General features: G+C 40.5%; 2 protein-coding genes across 8 annotated transcripts in view; both read right to left on the bottom strand.

Annotated features, from left to right (window-relative positions):
• rbm46 (RNA binding motif protein 46) overlaps positions 1 to 10848 on the bottom strand; it is a 35298-nt gene extending 24450 nt beyond the window's left edge. For 3 of the 7 annotated variants that reach the window (XM_046065091.1, XM_046065088.1, XM_046065090.1), the window contains exons 1-5: positions 8629 to 8897; positions 6702 to 6882; positions 6201 to 6357; positions 3795 to 3924; positions 2008 to 2105 (exon numbers count right to left, since the gene is read on the bottom strand). In XM_046065091.1, the coding sequence (XP_045921047.1) occupies positions 2008 to 2105; positions 3795 to 3924; positions 6201 to 6357; positions 6702 to 6882; positions 8629 to 8851 (789 nt within the window). In that variant the 5' untranslated portion in view covers positions 8852 to 8897. The other 4 variants (XM_046065094.1, XM_046065093.1, XM_046065089.1 and 1 more) reach the window with 4 other exon arrangements.
• A 2120-nt stretch (positions 10849 to 12968) lies between these two features.
• Positions 12969 to 15143, bottom strand: part of lratb.2 (lecithin retinol acyltransferase b, tandem duplicate 2) — a 5828-nt gene continuing 3653 nt past the window's right edge. The window contains exon 6 of the mRNA XM_046065433.1: positions 12969 to 13124. Within this exon, the coding sequence (XP_045921389.1) occupies positions 12969 to 13124 (156 nt within the window). The remainder of the gene's footprint in view (positions 13125 to 15143) is intronic.

Here is a 15143-nt window from a genome sequence, read left to right on the forward strand (position 1 = left end):
TTTTCCAACTGAGGAATATTTCCAAATTAAGAACACTGCATGATGATTATGAACAAAGTGTGAGTTGGAGATGTCCATTCATGCTTTTATTTCCTCTTGTTCAGTTTACTGTAACGGTCTTTTTACTTGTTTGAACAAGAACCGTTCAGAACTCTGCTGCAATGCTTTAAACTCACATTAACAAAAGAGCGCACATCGCATCCGGCGTTTAAACAGCTTCATACTCCGTCCCGTAGTCTGAGGTCATCAGGTCAGAGGTTGTTAGTGGCTCCCCACACTCATTTTAAAACCAGGGGGGGTCGATCATTTCAAGCAGTGGCACCGAGGCTGTGGAAAGCATTGCCTCCCTTTCTATGCTGAATTCTGCATGCCTGCCGAGAACTGCATGACAATGCATTAAAGTTCTGCTTTTAAACGCTATACTATTCTTTGTGGGGTTCATCAATAGTGATAAATGATCAGTATACATTTTATGACTGTTAAGAATCATTAATATATTATTACACTTAGTAAAAGTACCATTTCTTGAGATTCAGCAAAAACATGTTGCGTTAACCGCATTCAAACAATGTGAACAGCAAACCTTAATAAATGGATGCATAATTCAGCAAAACGGAGGTGTATACAATTCACGGCAGAATTTGGCACAATACCTGCGCTGCAAAACGTCACTAGACCTCGTGGGAGCGAGGCCTGATCATTGTTCTAAGCTCACGCAGTCTAACGGAGGCAGATTGTGTCTGACTTGACGGCACTGTTTTTATTCCTCTATCAAGTCGGCGAAAGTCAGCCAGTTATCTGGAACGCACCTCCTTACATGCTTGCTAATAACCGTTTTGAAGATGGTCCCCCGACACTGATAGCATTGTGTTGGACAGATTTGTGCAGCGGTGATTATGATTCCAACCATTCAATTCACAGACGGGTCTGTTGTCCGTGTTTGCGCGAGAGAGCGAGAGCGACTGATTGAGAGGATGTGCGGAGCGAATATGTGATGTGCAGCGTTGCAATCAAAAATGGGTCGCCAAATTTACTTGGGTGGCTGTTAATCTACCTGGACTGTCCGCCCAAGTTAAGCCTATGTGTGGGAAACACTGGGCATGATACATCGGCCATTGAATTACATTTATCAGTTGAACATTAGTCCTGCCATTCTGAGATAACCTGGCAAAAATGTTGGTTTGTCTCCAACTATGTGATCATGTGACTCATCCTATTAAAGTCACATGGTCCCACGTGTCAGCAACCACATTCTGAGAAGTAGATGATATTTTTAGTGGCGCGAGTGACAGACAACGCTGATGGACACAAGCTGTAATTACCTGTAATTATCCTGTGCGATGACTTACGGGATAATTACAGCCCGATCATCACCAGCAGTCTTGACTGGCAATGAATGGGCTCATAGATGAGAAATGTCCTTTAACCCAGAGAGAGTTGTGGTTCTTCAGTTAGCAGCGTCAGACACGCACACCACCGAGGGCTTGACTTCCCTCTGGCCCTCCCCTGCTAAAAATACTCTCCCCCTCACGCCACTACAAGCTTTTGGGTTTGAGTCTGTGGCCCTCAGATCACATCTCAGTCTTTCAGTGTAAAAGCCTCCACAGTAATTGATCCCCTGGAGGGAGAGCAGCTCCTGCAAGCCTCCTCCCTGCTGCTCCGTTCTCTAACACCTTTGATCTGAACAAGCCTGCTGAGTGTTTCCTAAAACACTGACCTTTAGCTGCGGAGCGGCACAGGAGAGCAGCGCAGAAGCTGAGCGTTGCATTTTAAAAAGACGTCTACACCGTGGGCTGAAGTGGGGGTTGTTTTTGGATAGAAAGCACACAACTTTAACGCTGTGACTGTGTTTATAAATAAACTCTCTCAGCCATATAATCCTTCTCTGACTCGTCTCGTTATCTGCATTCCCTTCATCCTGATCGAGGGAGGTTTAATAGGAACAAGCACAAATCTAAACCACACTCGCACGCACACACACACACACACACACACACGTGTACTCACATAAAGGACTCTGACACGCTGCATGACCTCCTCGTCCACGTCTTTCTCAGGCTCGGCCCAGTCCACCTGGATGGAGTGACCCCACAGCTGGAAGGTTCCTGTTGGTGAGCCGCAACAGTTACACACTGACCAATGTGTCAACACACAACTGTGATTTCAGACACAACTGGATCACAGTTTGTACTGTAGGCCGGATGTTACAGAAAATTCAGTCAGAAACTGTACAGGTTCTCCTGCAGCGTCTTATGGAGGCAGGACACCTCACCTGAAATAATGAATACCCGAATGAAATAAAATATTAATATTCTGGGGGAAAAAAGAGCAGAGTCAGCACCCTGTTGGTTTTGTTAGTTTTTCCTAATAAGTTCAGTTATTTGATGCCTTAAAAAGAGGATTTCAGGTGTCATTTTAACAACAGTTTGCCTCGACACAAAGCAAACACACACTGTGGTCGGTTTAATCGGACAGATCCTGACACATCTTATCGGTTTCATTTCTACATGCTGGTCTGAACTGTTGGCGCAGTCCAAAGTAAAGTTTCACAGTTTTTCTAATCAGTCTTAAAACACCAGTCAGGTGCCCGTATGGATGTGAAACAGGTTCGGTGTCTGTAATCACTCGTCCTGTTCATCCTGGACATTAAGAGTCTAACTCCTAACGGGCCTCCAGTAGAAGTGAGTGATTAAAATTAAACGTCAAAGTATCCGGAGCGACCACGAGACTGTTTGACTGGATCAAAGTTACAGTTTGGTCTTTTAAGGCATTAATCTCTTTTTGGTCCTGCAGTTCAGCGTGGAAACACAAAGAGGGAACTTTACACTAACAAGACAAACTCTGGAAGTAGATTTTTGAAATAAATCCACTTTACCTGGGCCACAGGACTGTGTGTGTGTGTGTGTGTGTGAGAGACGCCTCACTCTACGACACTCTGCATGTGACTGCTACAAGACACTAATTAATCGTTCATTAATTAATCAAAGTGGTGAAGGCTGCCGTCCAGCTGCAGCAGCGGACACGGGCGTTTGACTTGATCAAAGTTACAGTTTGATCTTTTAAGGCATGAATCTCCCTTTCTGACTGTCACACTCTCTGAGTGTTTCTGTATGCTGGAAAAGTCTACATCTATTCATCCACTCAGCTTATTAGGTACAGCTAACTAAAACTAACGTGGTCTAAACAACAGTCCTGCAATAAATCCTCCTTCACGAAGGTTGTAAACTTCAGTTTGTGTTGATTCAAACGTACGATCAATGTGGAGAACATAGACTGAACCACACTGCACTTATTTTGTCTAGGGCTGCAGCTATCAAGTTCCAATTTTTCAATTCAATCTGGCCTACTATTTTCCTGATTAATCAATCAATCGATCTATAAAATGTGACAAAACAAGTGTGAAATGCCTGTAGAACTTCTTAAATCCAGTGTTACAGCTCAGTAGCACCACAAACTCCGTCGTCCACACTGATCAACACAAACTGAACTTTTCAACCTTGATGAAGGAGGATTTGTTGTATTAGACTGCGTTAGTTTCAGCCAGGTGTACCTAATAAATTGGACACTTGAGAGTCTGTGAAGCCACACAGTGAAGTTCCCCTTCAGACGCTTTGCTGCAGTGCTCTGTCCTCTACTTCCCCCTGCTGGACAAGGACAGGAACTGATCCAGAGTCAGTTCAGCACGTAGAAGAAGAGCAGCAGAGAGTCGAGGAAAATAAGACGGATGTAATGAAAAATGTCATGAAGGAGACATCAAAAAGAGCGAGGGGACGGACGCAGAGTGGAGTGTGTACCAGGTATCAGCCTCCTCCGGGCCATGGCCGCCGCTTTGTGGGATTCATACTCCACGAAGGCAAAACCTCGGTTCCTGCTCTTATCTGCGGAGCTGGGGTACACGATCACCTCCACCACCCCCTCCGTCACCTGGGAGACACACGAGGAGGAGAGGACCATGTAATTAGAGGGAAACATGTAGAAACTGTGTGTGGAGGTCGATGAAGAGCGCAGCCAGTAAACAGTAACATCTGCTGCTTCCTGTCCTTTTGCTTCATTACAGACTGACTGTCTGTCTGTGTGTAGAAAGTGTTGCATGAGGGTTTAGTGTAGTGTTTCCCATTAGTTTGCGAGACCATGGCGGCCCGCCATAGTGTCAAAATGAACCAAAAATATGTTTACACATTGTGGGAGCTGCCTTGCGCTGCTGAAGCTCGCACGCTCACACGTTTTGGCTTCCGACTCAAGACAACCACTTTTCTTTTGAGGTAACTATGGTTACATTCACGGTCTGTTTCTGTCACTCGTTTGTGAGAAGCACGATTAAGCTAGCCACACCTAAATTTGGAGTCCACACGCATTCAAGCCTTTATGGTAAATCCACTGAAACGGACCAGAGCGAGCTGACAGGCAGGTTAGTGACTTTATCCTGTCAGTTTCTCTCTTTACAAAGACAAGTGTTGCAGTATGAGAGTCCTTCCTGAATAGAGGCTGTGAAGTCTTCATGTTACGCCATACGAGAACCACATACAACATTATTTATCAAACTGGGTCAGACTTTATCATTTTTAGCGCAAGGAAACACATGTGACAAGGTCCATTGTTATGACCTGGCTGAGAAGGCCACAACAAAAAGGGAGACACACCGCGGTAAACGTTTAACAAAATATATTTCTTTAACTCAAAATAAGCCTAATTAAGACTTGTGCCGAAGTAAAGGTGATGAAGTATGGGTAGGGCTGGATGATATGAGTGAAACTTGAAGAAATCTGATGGTTAATTGTGGTTTAAACTCTTGTGGTCTTTATAGTCAACACTTGGTGCCAAACAGTGGATCACTTCACAAATCTGAGGCAGAACATTCAAAACAATTGACAAAATCTTTGTTAACAAATACGCAGTAAAATTAAGTAGAAGGTTTTTCAGTCCTTTTTCTCAACAAAATAAACATCATAATTTTCTATTTATCTGTATTTTAGTCTTTTCAATGTTTTCATGCTTTTATCTTGTATTGTTTTTGTATTATTGTCTTTTGAGTATTATTGTCTTCACACTTGTTAAAGCACTTTGTAACTTGTTTTTGAAAAGTGCTCTACAAATAAAGATTATTATTATTATTATTATTACTATTATCTTAATAAAAAAATAAGTTCTAATTTCTGTATGATTCAAGTGAATAAAATCAAACATTTATTGAATATTTACTGAACATTTTTTATTATATTATTGTTATTGTTTTACTGTGCAACATTAGGTATGGGGTATGAACATCAGTGGTTTAAGTCATGTCAGGGTAGGATGACGGATTCTTGGAAAATGTGTTTAAGGGTGTTGTAATGTGCAAGAAACAATAACTACAACAATATGTCCAGAAACCAAGGCAAAGGTGGAACCTGTGGAGCGAAACAGATGGTAGTAAGTTAGCAGGGAGGTCTGTGACCTCAGCCCAGCAGCATCATCCCTAAGAATGAGAATAAGATGTTACAAATACTACAGGTATTCACTCAGGTGCTCAGAGTTACTGAGTCAAGGGACAGAGATTGGACACGCCCACATACGACCCCACAGGGCGTCACAACGTACAGTGTGGAAATAAGATTAATTGGATTATATTCACAGAAAGTATAAAACATATTACATGTGTTACTTATGACTTATTCTATTTTATATTCTTTGATTTAGGGTTGTTGGAAAAACATTAAATAAATTTGGTTACTTCTGTTGCCGTTTCATCACCATTTATATACAATGGGTTTATGATCAAATAGTTTACTGGAGAACAACATTGTTTACAAAAGTGCAAAGTTCTTCATAGATAGCCTTTTAATTTTGCACCAAATTAATGCATTTAACAGAACCAGTGAACAGTAACCTTATCTGGACACTTAGTGAATCTCTGCAAGTCTAGGAAAGATAAATATCCCCACACAGAAACTAACCTTCAGATATGGTGTTGGCATTGTGTTCACACGTTGGCCGAGTCTCAATGAACTATACTAAGTCTTCATCAGTCTCTTTATTTCTTCAAGATTGTCACGCCTGCGGGAGCTCTTAATGTGGTATCTTGGGGACGCACAAAGTCCCATTGGTTTCCTCTCCTGTGTTCCTGCTGTTAGAACTTTTTTATACCTGGTTGACCCGTCAGTCATGTTTATGAAAAAGACGCTTGTTATGATGTGAGTGTCGGGGGGGGGGGGGGGGCGTACCTTCTTCATCTCCTCCATGATCTCCTCCTTCCTCTTGTCTTTGGGGATGGAGCCGATGAAGAGGCGGCAGTTGTCCAGACTCACACACACTCCGATGAACTTCCCCAGACGGATCTCGTAGTTGTCCAGCATCTGGATGGCTCTCTGAGCCGCTTCTCTGGACAACAATAAAATCAGCCGTTCGTTAATAATCACAAGGATAATTCACTGCAGCTCCTTCTGACAGCTGACTCATGTTGTTTAAACTGCTGATTACTGAAGTGTGTTTTGGTTAAAAAGATCCCCTGATGAGGTTTTACAGGTGAGTTTGAAGTAAATTGATTTCTAATGTTATTCTGAATAAATAATAAACTGTTTATTGACATGATGTTGGCGGGGCCTCAGGCTCCAGCACAAGAAGCTGACAGAACGTATGCAGATAAGTTTGATTATTTGAGCTCATAAAATATTGTTACTGTGTAAAAACATTAAACTGTTTATGAAATGCACTCTGGGAGTTACCTGTTGGTGTACATGACGAAGGCGTAGCCGCGGTTCTCTCCGCTGAACTCCATCATCAGCCTGAACTCGTAGATCCTGCCGGCTCTCTCGAACAGGGGGACCAACTCGTCCTCGTACATGTCTCTGGGAATCTTCCCCACAAACACCTCGCAGCCCCGTGGCGGGGGCGGGCCCTCCCAGCCTGCAGCGTCCAAACACATGGTCAAGAGAGTCGGAGCTTTTACTGCAGCTGATCCCAGGCCAGTTAAAGTACAAGTACCAAAGTACATTTGCTACAAACTGACAATACAGAACTAACGGTTGGTAATGTAACACGGGGACATTTATCACGAGTCAGGCCACATGACTCTTACTTACCTAAACTAGTCGCGTTAACCGATACCGAGGTCAGTCTAAGTATCTCAGCGAGTTCTGTTTGTGTGACAAAGACCAATAAAACAGCTTGAATAAACGGCCAGTTTGAATAAAAGCTGTCATTGCCCGTCAGCTTTTGGATCCTTTGAGGAGAAATGTTTCTGAAACGTGAAACAGAGGGGGTTCTTGTTTGTTTCTGGCCTCGTCATGAATGAACATGTTTTAGTGAGGATGTCAGTCGGGTCTCAGATCTTCTTGTAACAGATTGGTCAGATCACGGCGGCTTTATGGAATCAGGGATCACTTAGGTTATTCATCCCTCCCACGCAGCTGGATTTCCAAGCAGGCGACTTTAATCAGACATTCCTTGACGTGAAAAAGTTTGAGAACCACTGTTGTAGATTGCTTACAGCTCTGATGTTAAAGCTGAAGCAATGGTCTGACTAATCCATCACCAGGAAAAGGTTTCAGCAACATGTGTGATATAGTCTGTGGGGGGTTTGTGGTGGGAAGTGTGTCTCCCGGTGTGTGAGGTGCGCAGTCACAGAAACTTTTAGTCAGTTAGAGCTGCAACGATTACTTAACTGATTAGTCGGCTGACAGAAAAAAAATCAGACACTATTTTTTATTTTAGCACAATTATTTAAGCAAATATGTCAAACATTCCCCAGTTTGAGCTTCTCACATTTTAGGGTTTGATGCTGTTTCTTGTCAAACATGATAGTGAACTAAACATGTTTGGATGCTGGACAGTTTGGTTGGACAAATCAAGACATCTGAAGACAGCCCCTTGGACTTCACTATTTAAAATATATTTTATGGCCAAATGACTAATCAAGAAAATGATAGGCAGATTATTCGATAATGAAAATTATGTGCAGCCCAACAAAACAAAATGTACACTTGAATATATCAGGAGATAAACATCTTCACACTGTTTGGTGACTGTGTTTACTTTCTGTAACTTTGACCGGACTGAATCATGACCCTTGGAAACATGTGTCTTGCGAAGATATTTAGTTACTGTTGGCCATTTATACAGTGAGTTTACCAGCTGTTTATGAAGCTTTTCTACCAGCGAGCTTGTATAGAGACGTAACTTATATCCGTCTTTTATGTGAAGCCCATCGAGCAGCGTTCCTGTTGGGGTTTCCGGTCTTTGGTCCCCGTTCAGCAGTTTATTTCCTGTAATGGTAGAGAGTTGTTTGTCCCACTTGTGAGGTTTAGGTTAGTTCTAGAAAGTGTAGCCTAATATTGATGTCTTTTTGTGCTTAAGGATTTTCTTTTCATGCCACACACACTAATATATGACTAAAAGTGCTTGCGCATCTGTATCTACATTTTACGTCACAATAAAATGCTCAAAAGACGTCCTGGCCCTCCGTGTCCTCACTAGACATCTCATATTACTGATTAAATCTCCAAACCACCAGGAGCTCCTCTACATCTGCATCTAGACCATAGAGGACGGTTCTTCATAAGAGACCCTGACTGAGCGTAAACAGGACATTACAAACGGACAAACAAACATTTAAATGTATATTTCTTCAGGTTCTTGATGTCACACACACACCTGGCGGGGGTCCACCGTACTTCCTCTGTCCGTTCTCCTGCACCATGTTGTATCCCGTCTTCTCCATCAGATCGAGCAGGGCCATCTCTTTGGCGCAGGACGCCTTGAACTCGTCCTCGCCCACCAGCGGGCTGATTTTCCCAGAGTCTCCATCCATGTCTGCGTCTGACTTTCTGTCCCCGTCTGCCCAACAGACACTACAGTCAGCTGTCTGCTTCAACATTCAGGTCATATGAGGGAAGACACCAGAGAGCTGCTCCGAACTACAGCTGAGGTGGGAAAATGTATCAGGAATCAAGCTAAACACAAGAGACTGGGATCATTTTTTTTATCTTTTTGACGCTGCGTTTCGACACGACGACTTACCGATACTCATCAGGTGTAAAACAAACACAAGTTACTTTAACTGAACTAATTCAATATCCTGATCAACAAAATATTAATCAGAATATTAAAATAAACATTTTGATGACTGCTACTTACCAAGAATTTCCAGCTTGTACAAGTTTTACTATATTACCATTTTATAGGCTAAAAGGAATAACGGACAGATCAATCAATATTACAAAGAACTAAAGAACGGCACAAGTTGCTATAAGTCATTCTGGTTAAACTTTAAATTGTCTTTCTTTTTTGAATTGTCGTTTAAGTGGGACGTCATCAATTAATTTTCAAAGAGTAACTCTATCGCAGACAAGAGGCGATAAATGTGATTATTTTCTGGTTTCTTTGCTCCCCTCTGACAGTAAACTGAAACGATTTGGGGTTGTGAACAATAGAGAAACACAGATCGACATGTTTTAACATTTTATGGACCAAACAACCAACCGATTAATCAGTGATTTATCACTGCAGCAAGCCAACAAAACCTAAGTTCAACCAAAATTAAGTTCAGTATAATGTGCAAACCTGCTTTAACGTCACATTTCAGTTTTATATATTATTTATAAGCAGCAGGGCAGATTAATATACCCGGCACACATCACTCAGAGCTGCAGATGAATAACTATTGAATGAGTTTAAATCCAAAAGTTTCCTGAAGAACTGATAATCTGAAATGTGTTGTGTTCACTAAAATGTTCACACGTTAAATGCTAAAAGTGCAAAGGGAGACATCCATTGTAAACACATGAATCCAAACACTTGCATTAATAAGATTTCAGAAATTGGAAATGAAGATACATTAAACTAAAAAACACCCAACACCACTGTGTGTTGCTGACGGCTGTAGGTTAACTTTGATTTAGGATAAATGAAGACCTTCTGCATTATATGTCACACGATTACTATCACTGCAAGACCAAAACCTGCCACAGTTAAATTTACTATAACCTGAAACCCTGCTTTAACATCACATTTCAGTTTTATTAATATTAAGGCTTACTTTACCCAACACAGTCTCAGATCCACAGACAAACTATCATATGATTTAACGTTAAATCCACTTGCAATATATAAATCCCACATTGACACTCACTACAAATTTTATTTTTACTTGTGAAAAGCTTCCCAAAGAACATAATCTGAAAAGATTATGTTGTTAAAGCTAGCTAACGTCAGCTGGCTAACCTTAGCCTAATATAGATTTCTCTCTCTTTTTCTATGGATTTGGCCAACACTAACGGTGCAAAAGGACACATCCATTATCAAAACATAAATCCTGACGCTTGATCTACTTTAATAAGATTGTCAGAAATGACCAATGAAGATAGTTTAACTAAAGTTACTCTTCAATGTGCTGTTTGGCTAACTTCATCTGTTATGTCCTGTGGACCGCTCAGAACCGTGAGAAAGCCCCGAGTCCCGACCAATGAGCAAGTATAAACATTATTTTAAAGTAATTAGCTTGCTAACCAATATGTGTAAACTGTATGAATTATGCCAAGTCGTAAGCAACAGCATGAAGAAGCTAAAAGCTAGCTCAGCAGCCTTTATGCTAGCGGCTCTGTAACGTAACGGTAACTTTGGTTTCCCACGCAAAACTTCTTCCAACCGTTTTTAACTGAGCTAGCTACCCAAGAATAAACTCCTACCGGCTCCGACTGTCGACATTCCTCCTCACAGTGAAACGTTTCTCTTCCTAGAGGAGTTAAAACCTCAACCACTAACGGTAGATGTCAGGAACAGTAGATGTCAGGAACAGTAGATGTGTAACGTTAACGTGCTTCTACTATTAAAGTAACTTACCTGGAGCGTCTACTCAAATCAACTGGCCGATATTATGATTGACATGAAGGTCAGGCCCTCTGAGCCAATCAGCACGTTCATCTGGGGCACGGTGGGCGGGACAACATGTAGATACGTTCTTATTAAAAATTTATTAATTTATAAAATAATAGTAAATAAAAGTGAATAAAATACATTAAAAAAATTAAAAATTAAATTAAAGTTGATTTTTTTAAATTAGATTTCTACTGAATGCCAAAAGCTGCAGCACCAGCCTTCAATTTACTGTGTTCGTGTACTTGTATGTGTGTATAAAATGATTTAATCCACAGGCAATATGTTTGCTTTTATTTCTTCAATGAAGGCAAAAAAAAAAAAAAAATAAACAGTGAAAGAAATTTTCATTAGGGCAAATGTTTTCCCAGAGATTAAAAATGCATCAAGCATTTGTCATGGAAATGCACATGGGAAATTGTGTTCCTAATTTTAGTTCCCATGACACAAATTTATAACTAAAATCAATTTGTTTATATAACCCAATATTACAAAGGGGCTTTACAATGTGAACAGCATACAACACCCTCTATCTACCTACATAGTTTAGTTTTGATTTAGGTCACTTAAACACAGTTGCAATAAATTGACCATACAGTTGTGAAAGTGTTTAACACTAATTCACTATAATAAGAACATTAATTGTAATTGGCCTTCCTGATAATTCCTCAGTAATTTTTTTGCAGTATATAGATGGAAGTTGTTATAGTTTTGTAAGTGTTAAATTCACACAGCAGTATAGAATAAAAACTGAGTTATGATTCAAGATGTATAAGCTAGTTAATGTGTGCATGTTTCTTTTTGATGATTAAAAGTGCTTTACAAATAATTTTAAATATCACATATAACAATAGTTGCGCAGGATACTCCATTAACCAGAAAATACAACAAACTCAGGATTATCAACCAAAAATATTATATTTATTAGACTCAAGTCATCATTTTACATTTTTATCATTCTCGTGTGTACTTGACATTTCCAGATGCATCCCGAGTTTTATTCACTCTCCTGGTGTCATACAGTATGTTATCTACACTCACCGCCCACTTTATTAAGTACACATGTTCAATCGCTCGTTAACACAGATAGCTAATCAGCCAATCACATGGCAACAACTCAATGCATTTAGGCAGGTAGACGTGGTCAAGACAACTTGCTGAAGTTCAAACCGAGCATCAGAATGGGAAGAAAGTGGATTTAAGCGACTTTGAATGTGGCACTGTTGTTGGTGCCAGACGGGCTGGTCTGAGTATTTCAGAAACTGCTGATCTGCTGGGATTTTAGCCCACAGCCATCTCTAGAGTTTACAGAGAATGGTCAGAAAAAGAGAAAACATCCAGTGACTCAAATAACCACTTGTTAAAACCAAGGTGCGCAGGATACCATCTCAGAACGCACAACACGTCGAACCTTGACGCACATGGTCTATGCTGTCCCTGTCAGCTAAGATCAGGAAAATGAGGCTATAATTCACACAGGCTCACCAAAACTGGTGAGTTGCCTGGTGCTACATTCAGATGGTCACAATTTGGCCTAAACAACATGAAAGCATGGATCCATCCTGCCTTTTATCAACGGTTCAGGCTGATGGTGGTGGTGTAATGGTGTTGGGGATATTTTCTTGGCACACTTTGGGCGCCTTAGTACCAATTGAGCATTGTTTAAACGCAACATCCTACCTGAGTGCTGTTGCTGACCATGTGCATCCCTTTATGACCACAGTGTACCATCTTCTGATGGCTACTTCCAGCAGGATAATGCACCATGTCACAAAGCTCCAATCATCTCAAACTGGTTTCTTGAAAATGACAATGAGTTCACTGAACTCCATTGGCCTCCACAGTCACCAGACCTCAATCCAACAGAGCACCTTTGGGATGTGGTGGAACGGGAGATTCTCATCATGGATGTGCAGCCAACAAATTTGCAGCAACTGCGTGATGCTATCATGTTAATATGGACCAAAGTCTCTGAGATATGCTTCCAACACCTTGATGAAAGTATATCACAAAGATTTAAGGCAGTTCTGAAGTTAAAAGGGGATCCAACCCGGCACTAGTGGCCAGTGAGTGTGTGTGTGTGTGCGTGTGTGTGTGTGTGTGTGTGTGTGTGTGTGTGTTTACGAGGCCATCCAGATGAGGAAGGGCAGCTGGACGGCCAGCAGAACGGAGCAGGTGGTCACAGCTCCCAGGTAGAGGAGCAGGCACGCCACCAGCACCGCCGACACCTTGGCAACACGCCGACTCAGCAACAGCTTCCTCACCGTCTTACAGAACTGATGAAGAGGAGGAGAAGAAGAAGAAGAAGAAGAGAGGGGGAGTGAGAAAAAAAAGCCAGGGGTTGCTGACACGAGAAAAAGAATTTGAAAAAGGTCGTCAAAATTGCGACCAATTAGATTTCTGTCAATCAACTAATAGTTTCAGCTGCTCTTGTAGAAACTGTTTGATAGTTTGGTAACATCATATATATTTTGAAAGTAACTGAAGCTGTCAAATAAATGTGGTGAAGTAAAAAGTACAATATTTCCCTCTGAGGTGGAGTAGAAGTACATTCTTCTGCTGACATTTTATTTGAGAATTACAGAACATTTGGACTTTTATTTATTGATAGTGTGCTGTGTTCAGTCTATATCTATACATTAGACATTTGGACACCTGTGTGTTTGTGTGTTTAACTGTAATACATGCATGACAACACTTTTCTGCAAACTGCTTTCTCCTACACAAAGTGTTTTCATTAATCAGTGTGAAGCGGCTTTGTGTGCTTGTTCAAAGATGGTTGGTGCAAAAACCCTATTTAGTATAAAGAGTTTTGCAAGAGATGTATGGTGTTTTTGTTTATATGGTTTCGTGTCCAGAGTTTTGCAAAAGCAGCCCATAGATTCAAAAAATGTGCCTAAGCCATCAGAAAGAACTGCAACTCCATTACAGAGTTTACAGTTAAAAGCATAGTAACCACTAGATGGAGTCAGTACACTGTCTTGCTGTAACGTTCAGAGTGAGCTTCAGTTCCTACATCAGTATTATCAGTAATCAACTTGAATTTCCTCTCAGGGATCAATAAAGGAACAGCTACACTGTTAATATCTTATTCTGCTGCTATCTGAACGACTCATGACTTCAATCACTGTAAATCTTCTGTTACTCTTGGAGAATCATTTATGAGATGAGATGCCTATTTCCTCTGCACTTATCAGTGGATTCTGTGTGTTCAACGTGTGTTGACGCTGCCTAAAATAGTGGTAAATAGTGTCGCTGTGCTGTTATACGATGCAAGCAGCAGTATAAAGATGGTCTGAAAGAAATTTCCCAACTCACACACCTAGAGACGCTCAGTGGTGGGAAGTAAGTACGCACAGAAACAACAGAGCGTTCATTCAGGTGACTGTTGCTGCAACAGGGAGGCTTAACCCGGTTACAATGGAGGCAGGTCTGATCTGGGATCAGCATTAATCTGCAGCAGCTACAGTACTACCGTGTATCTACAGTATATCACTCTGTCTATATACAGTATATCACTCTGTGTATATACATTATATTACTCAGTGTATATACAGTGTATTACTCTGTGTATATTACTCTGTGTATATACAGTGTATTACTCGGTGTATATACAGTGTTTTACTCTGTGTATATACAGTATATTACTCTGTGCATATACAGAATATTACTCTGTGTATATACATTGTATTACTCAGTGTATATACATTGTATTACTCTGTGTATATACAGTGTATTACTCTGTGTATATTACTCTGTGTATATACAGTATATTACTCGGTGTATATACAGTGTATTACTCTGTGTATATACAGTGTATTACTCTGTGTATATTACTCTGTGTATATTACTCAGTGTATATACAGTATATTACTCGGTGTATATACAGTGTATTACTCTGTGTATATTACTCAGTGTATATACAGTATATTACTCGGTGTATATACAGTGTATTACTCTGTGTATATTACTCAGTGTATATACAGTATATTACTCGGTGTAAATACAGTGTATTACTCTGTGTATATACAGTGTATTACTCTGTGTATATTACTCTGTGTATATACAGTATATTACTCGGTGTATATACAGTGTATTACTCTGTGTATATACAGTGTATTACTCTGTGTATATTACTCTGTGTATATTACTCAGTGTATATACAGTATATTACTCGGTGTATATACAGTGTATTACTCTGTGTATATTACTCAGTGTATATACAGTATATTACTCGGTGTATATACAGTGTATTACTCTGTGTATATTACTCAGTGTATATACAGTATATTACT

The sequence above is a fragment of the Micropterus dolomieu genome, linkage group LG12 (assembly GCF_021292245.1).
Source record: "Micropterus dolomieu isolate WLL.071019.BEF.003 ecotype Adirondacks linkage group LG12, ASM2129224v1, whole genome shotgun sequence".
Classification (NCBI taxonomy): Eukaryota; Metazoa; Chordata; class Actinopteri; order Centrarchiformes; family Centrarchidae; genus Micropterus; species Micropterus dolomieu.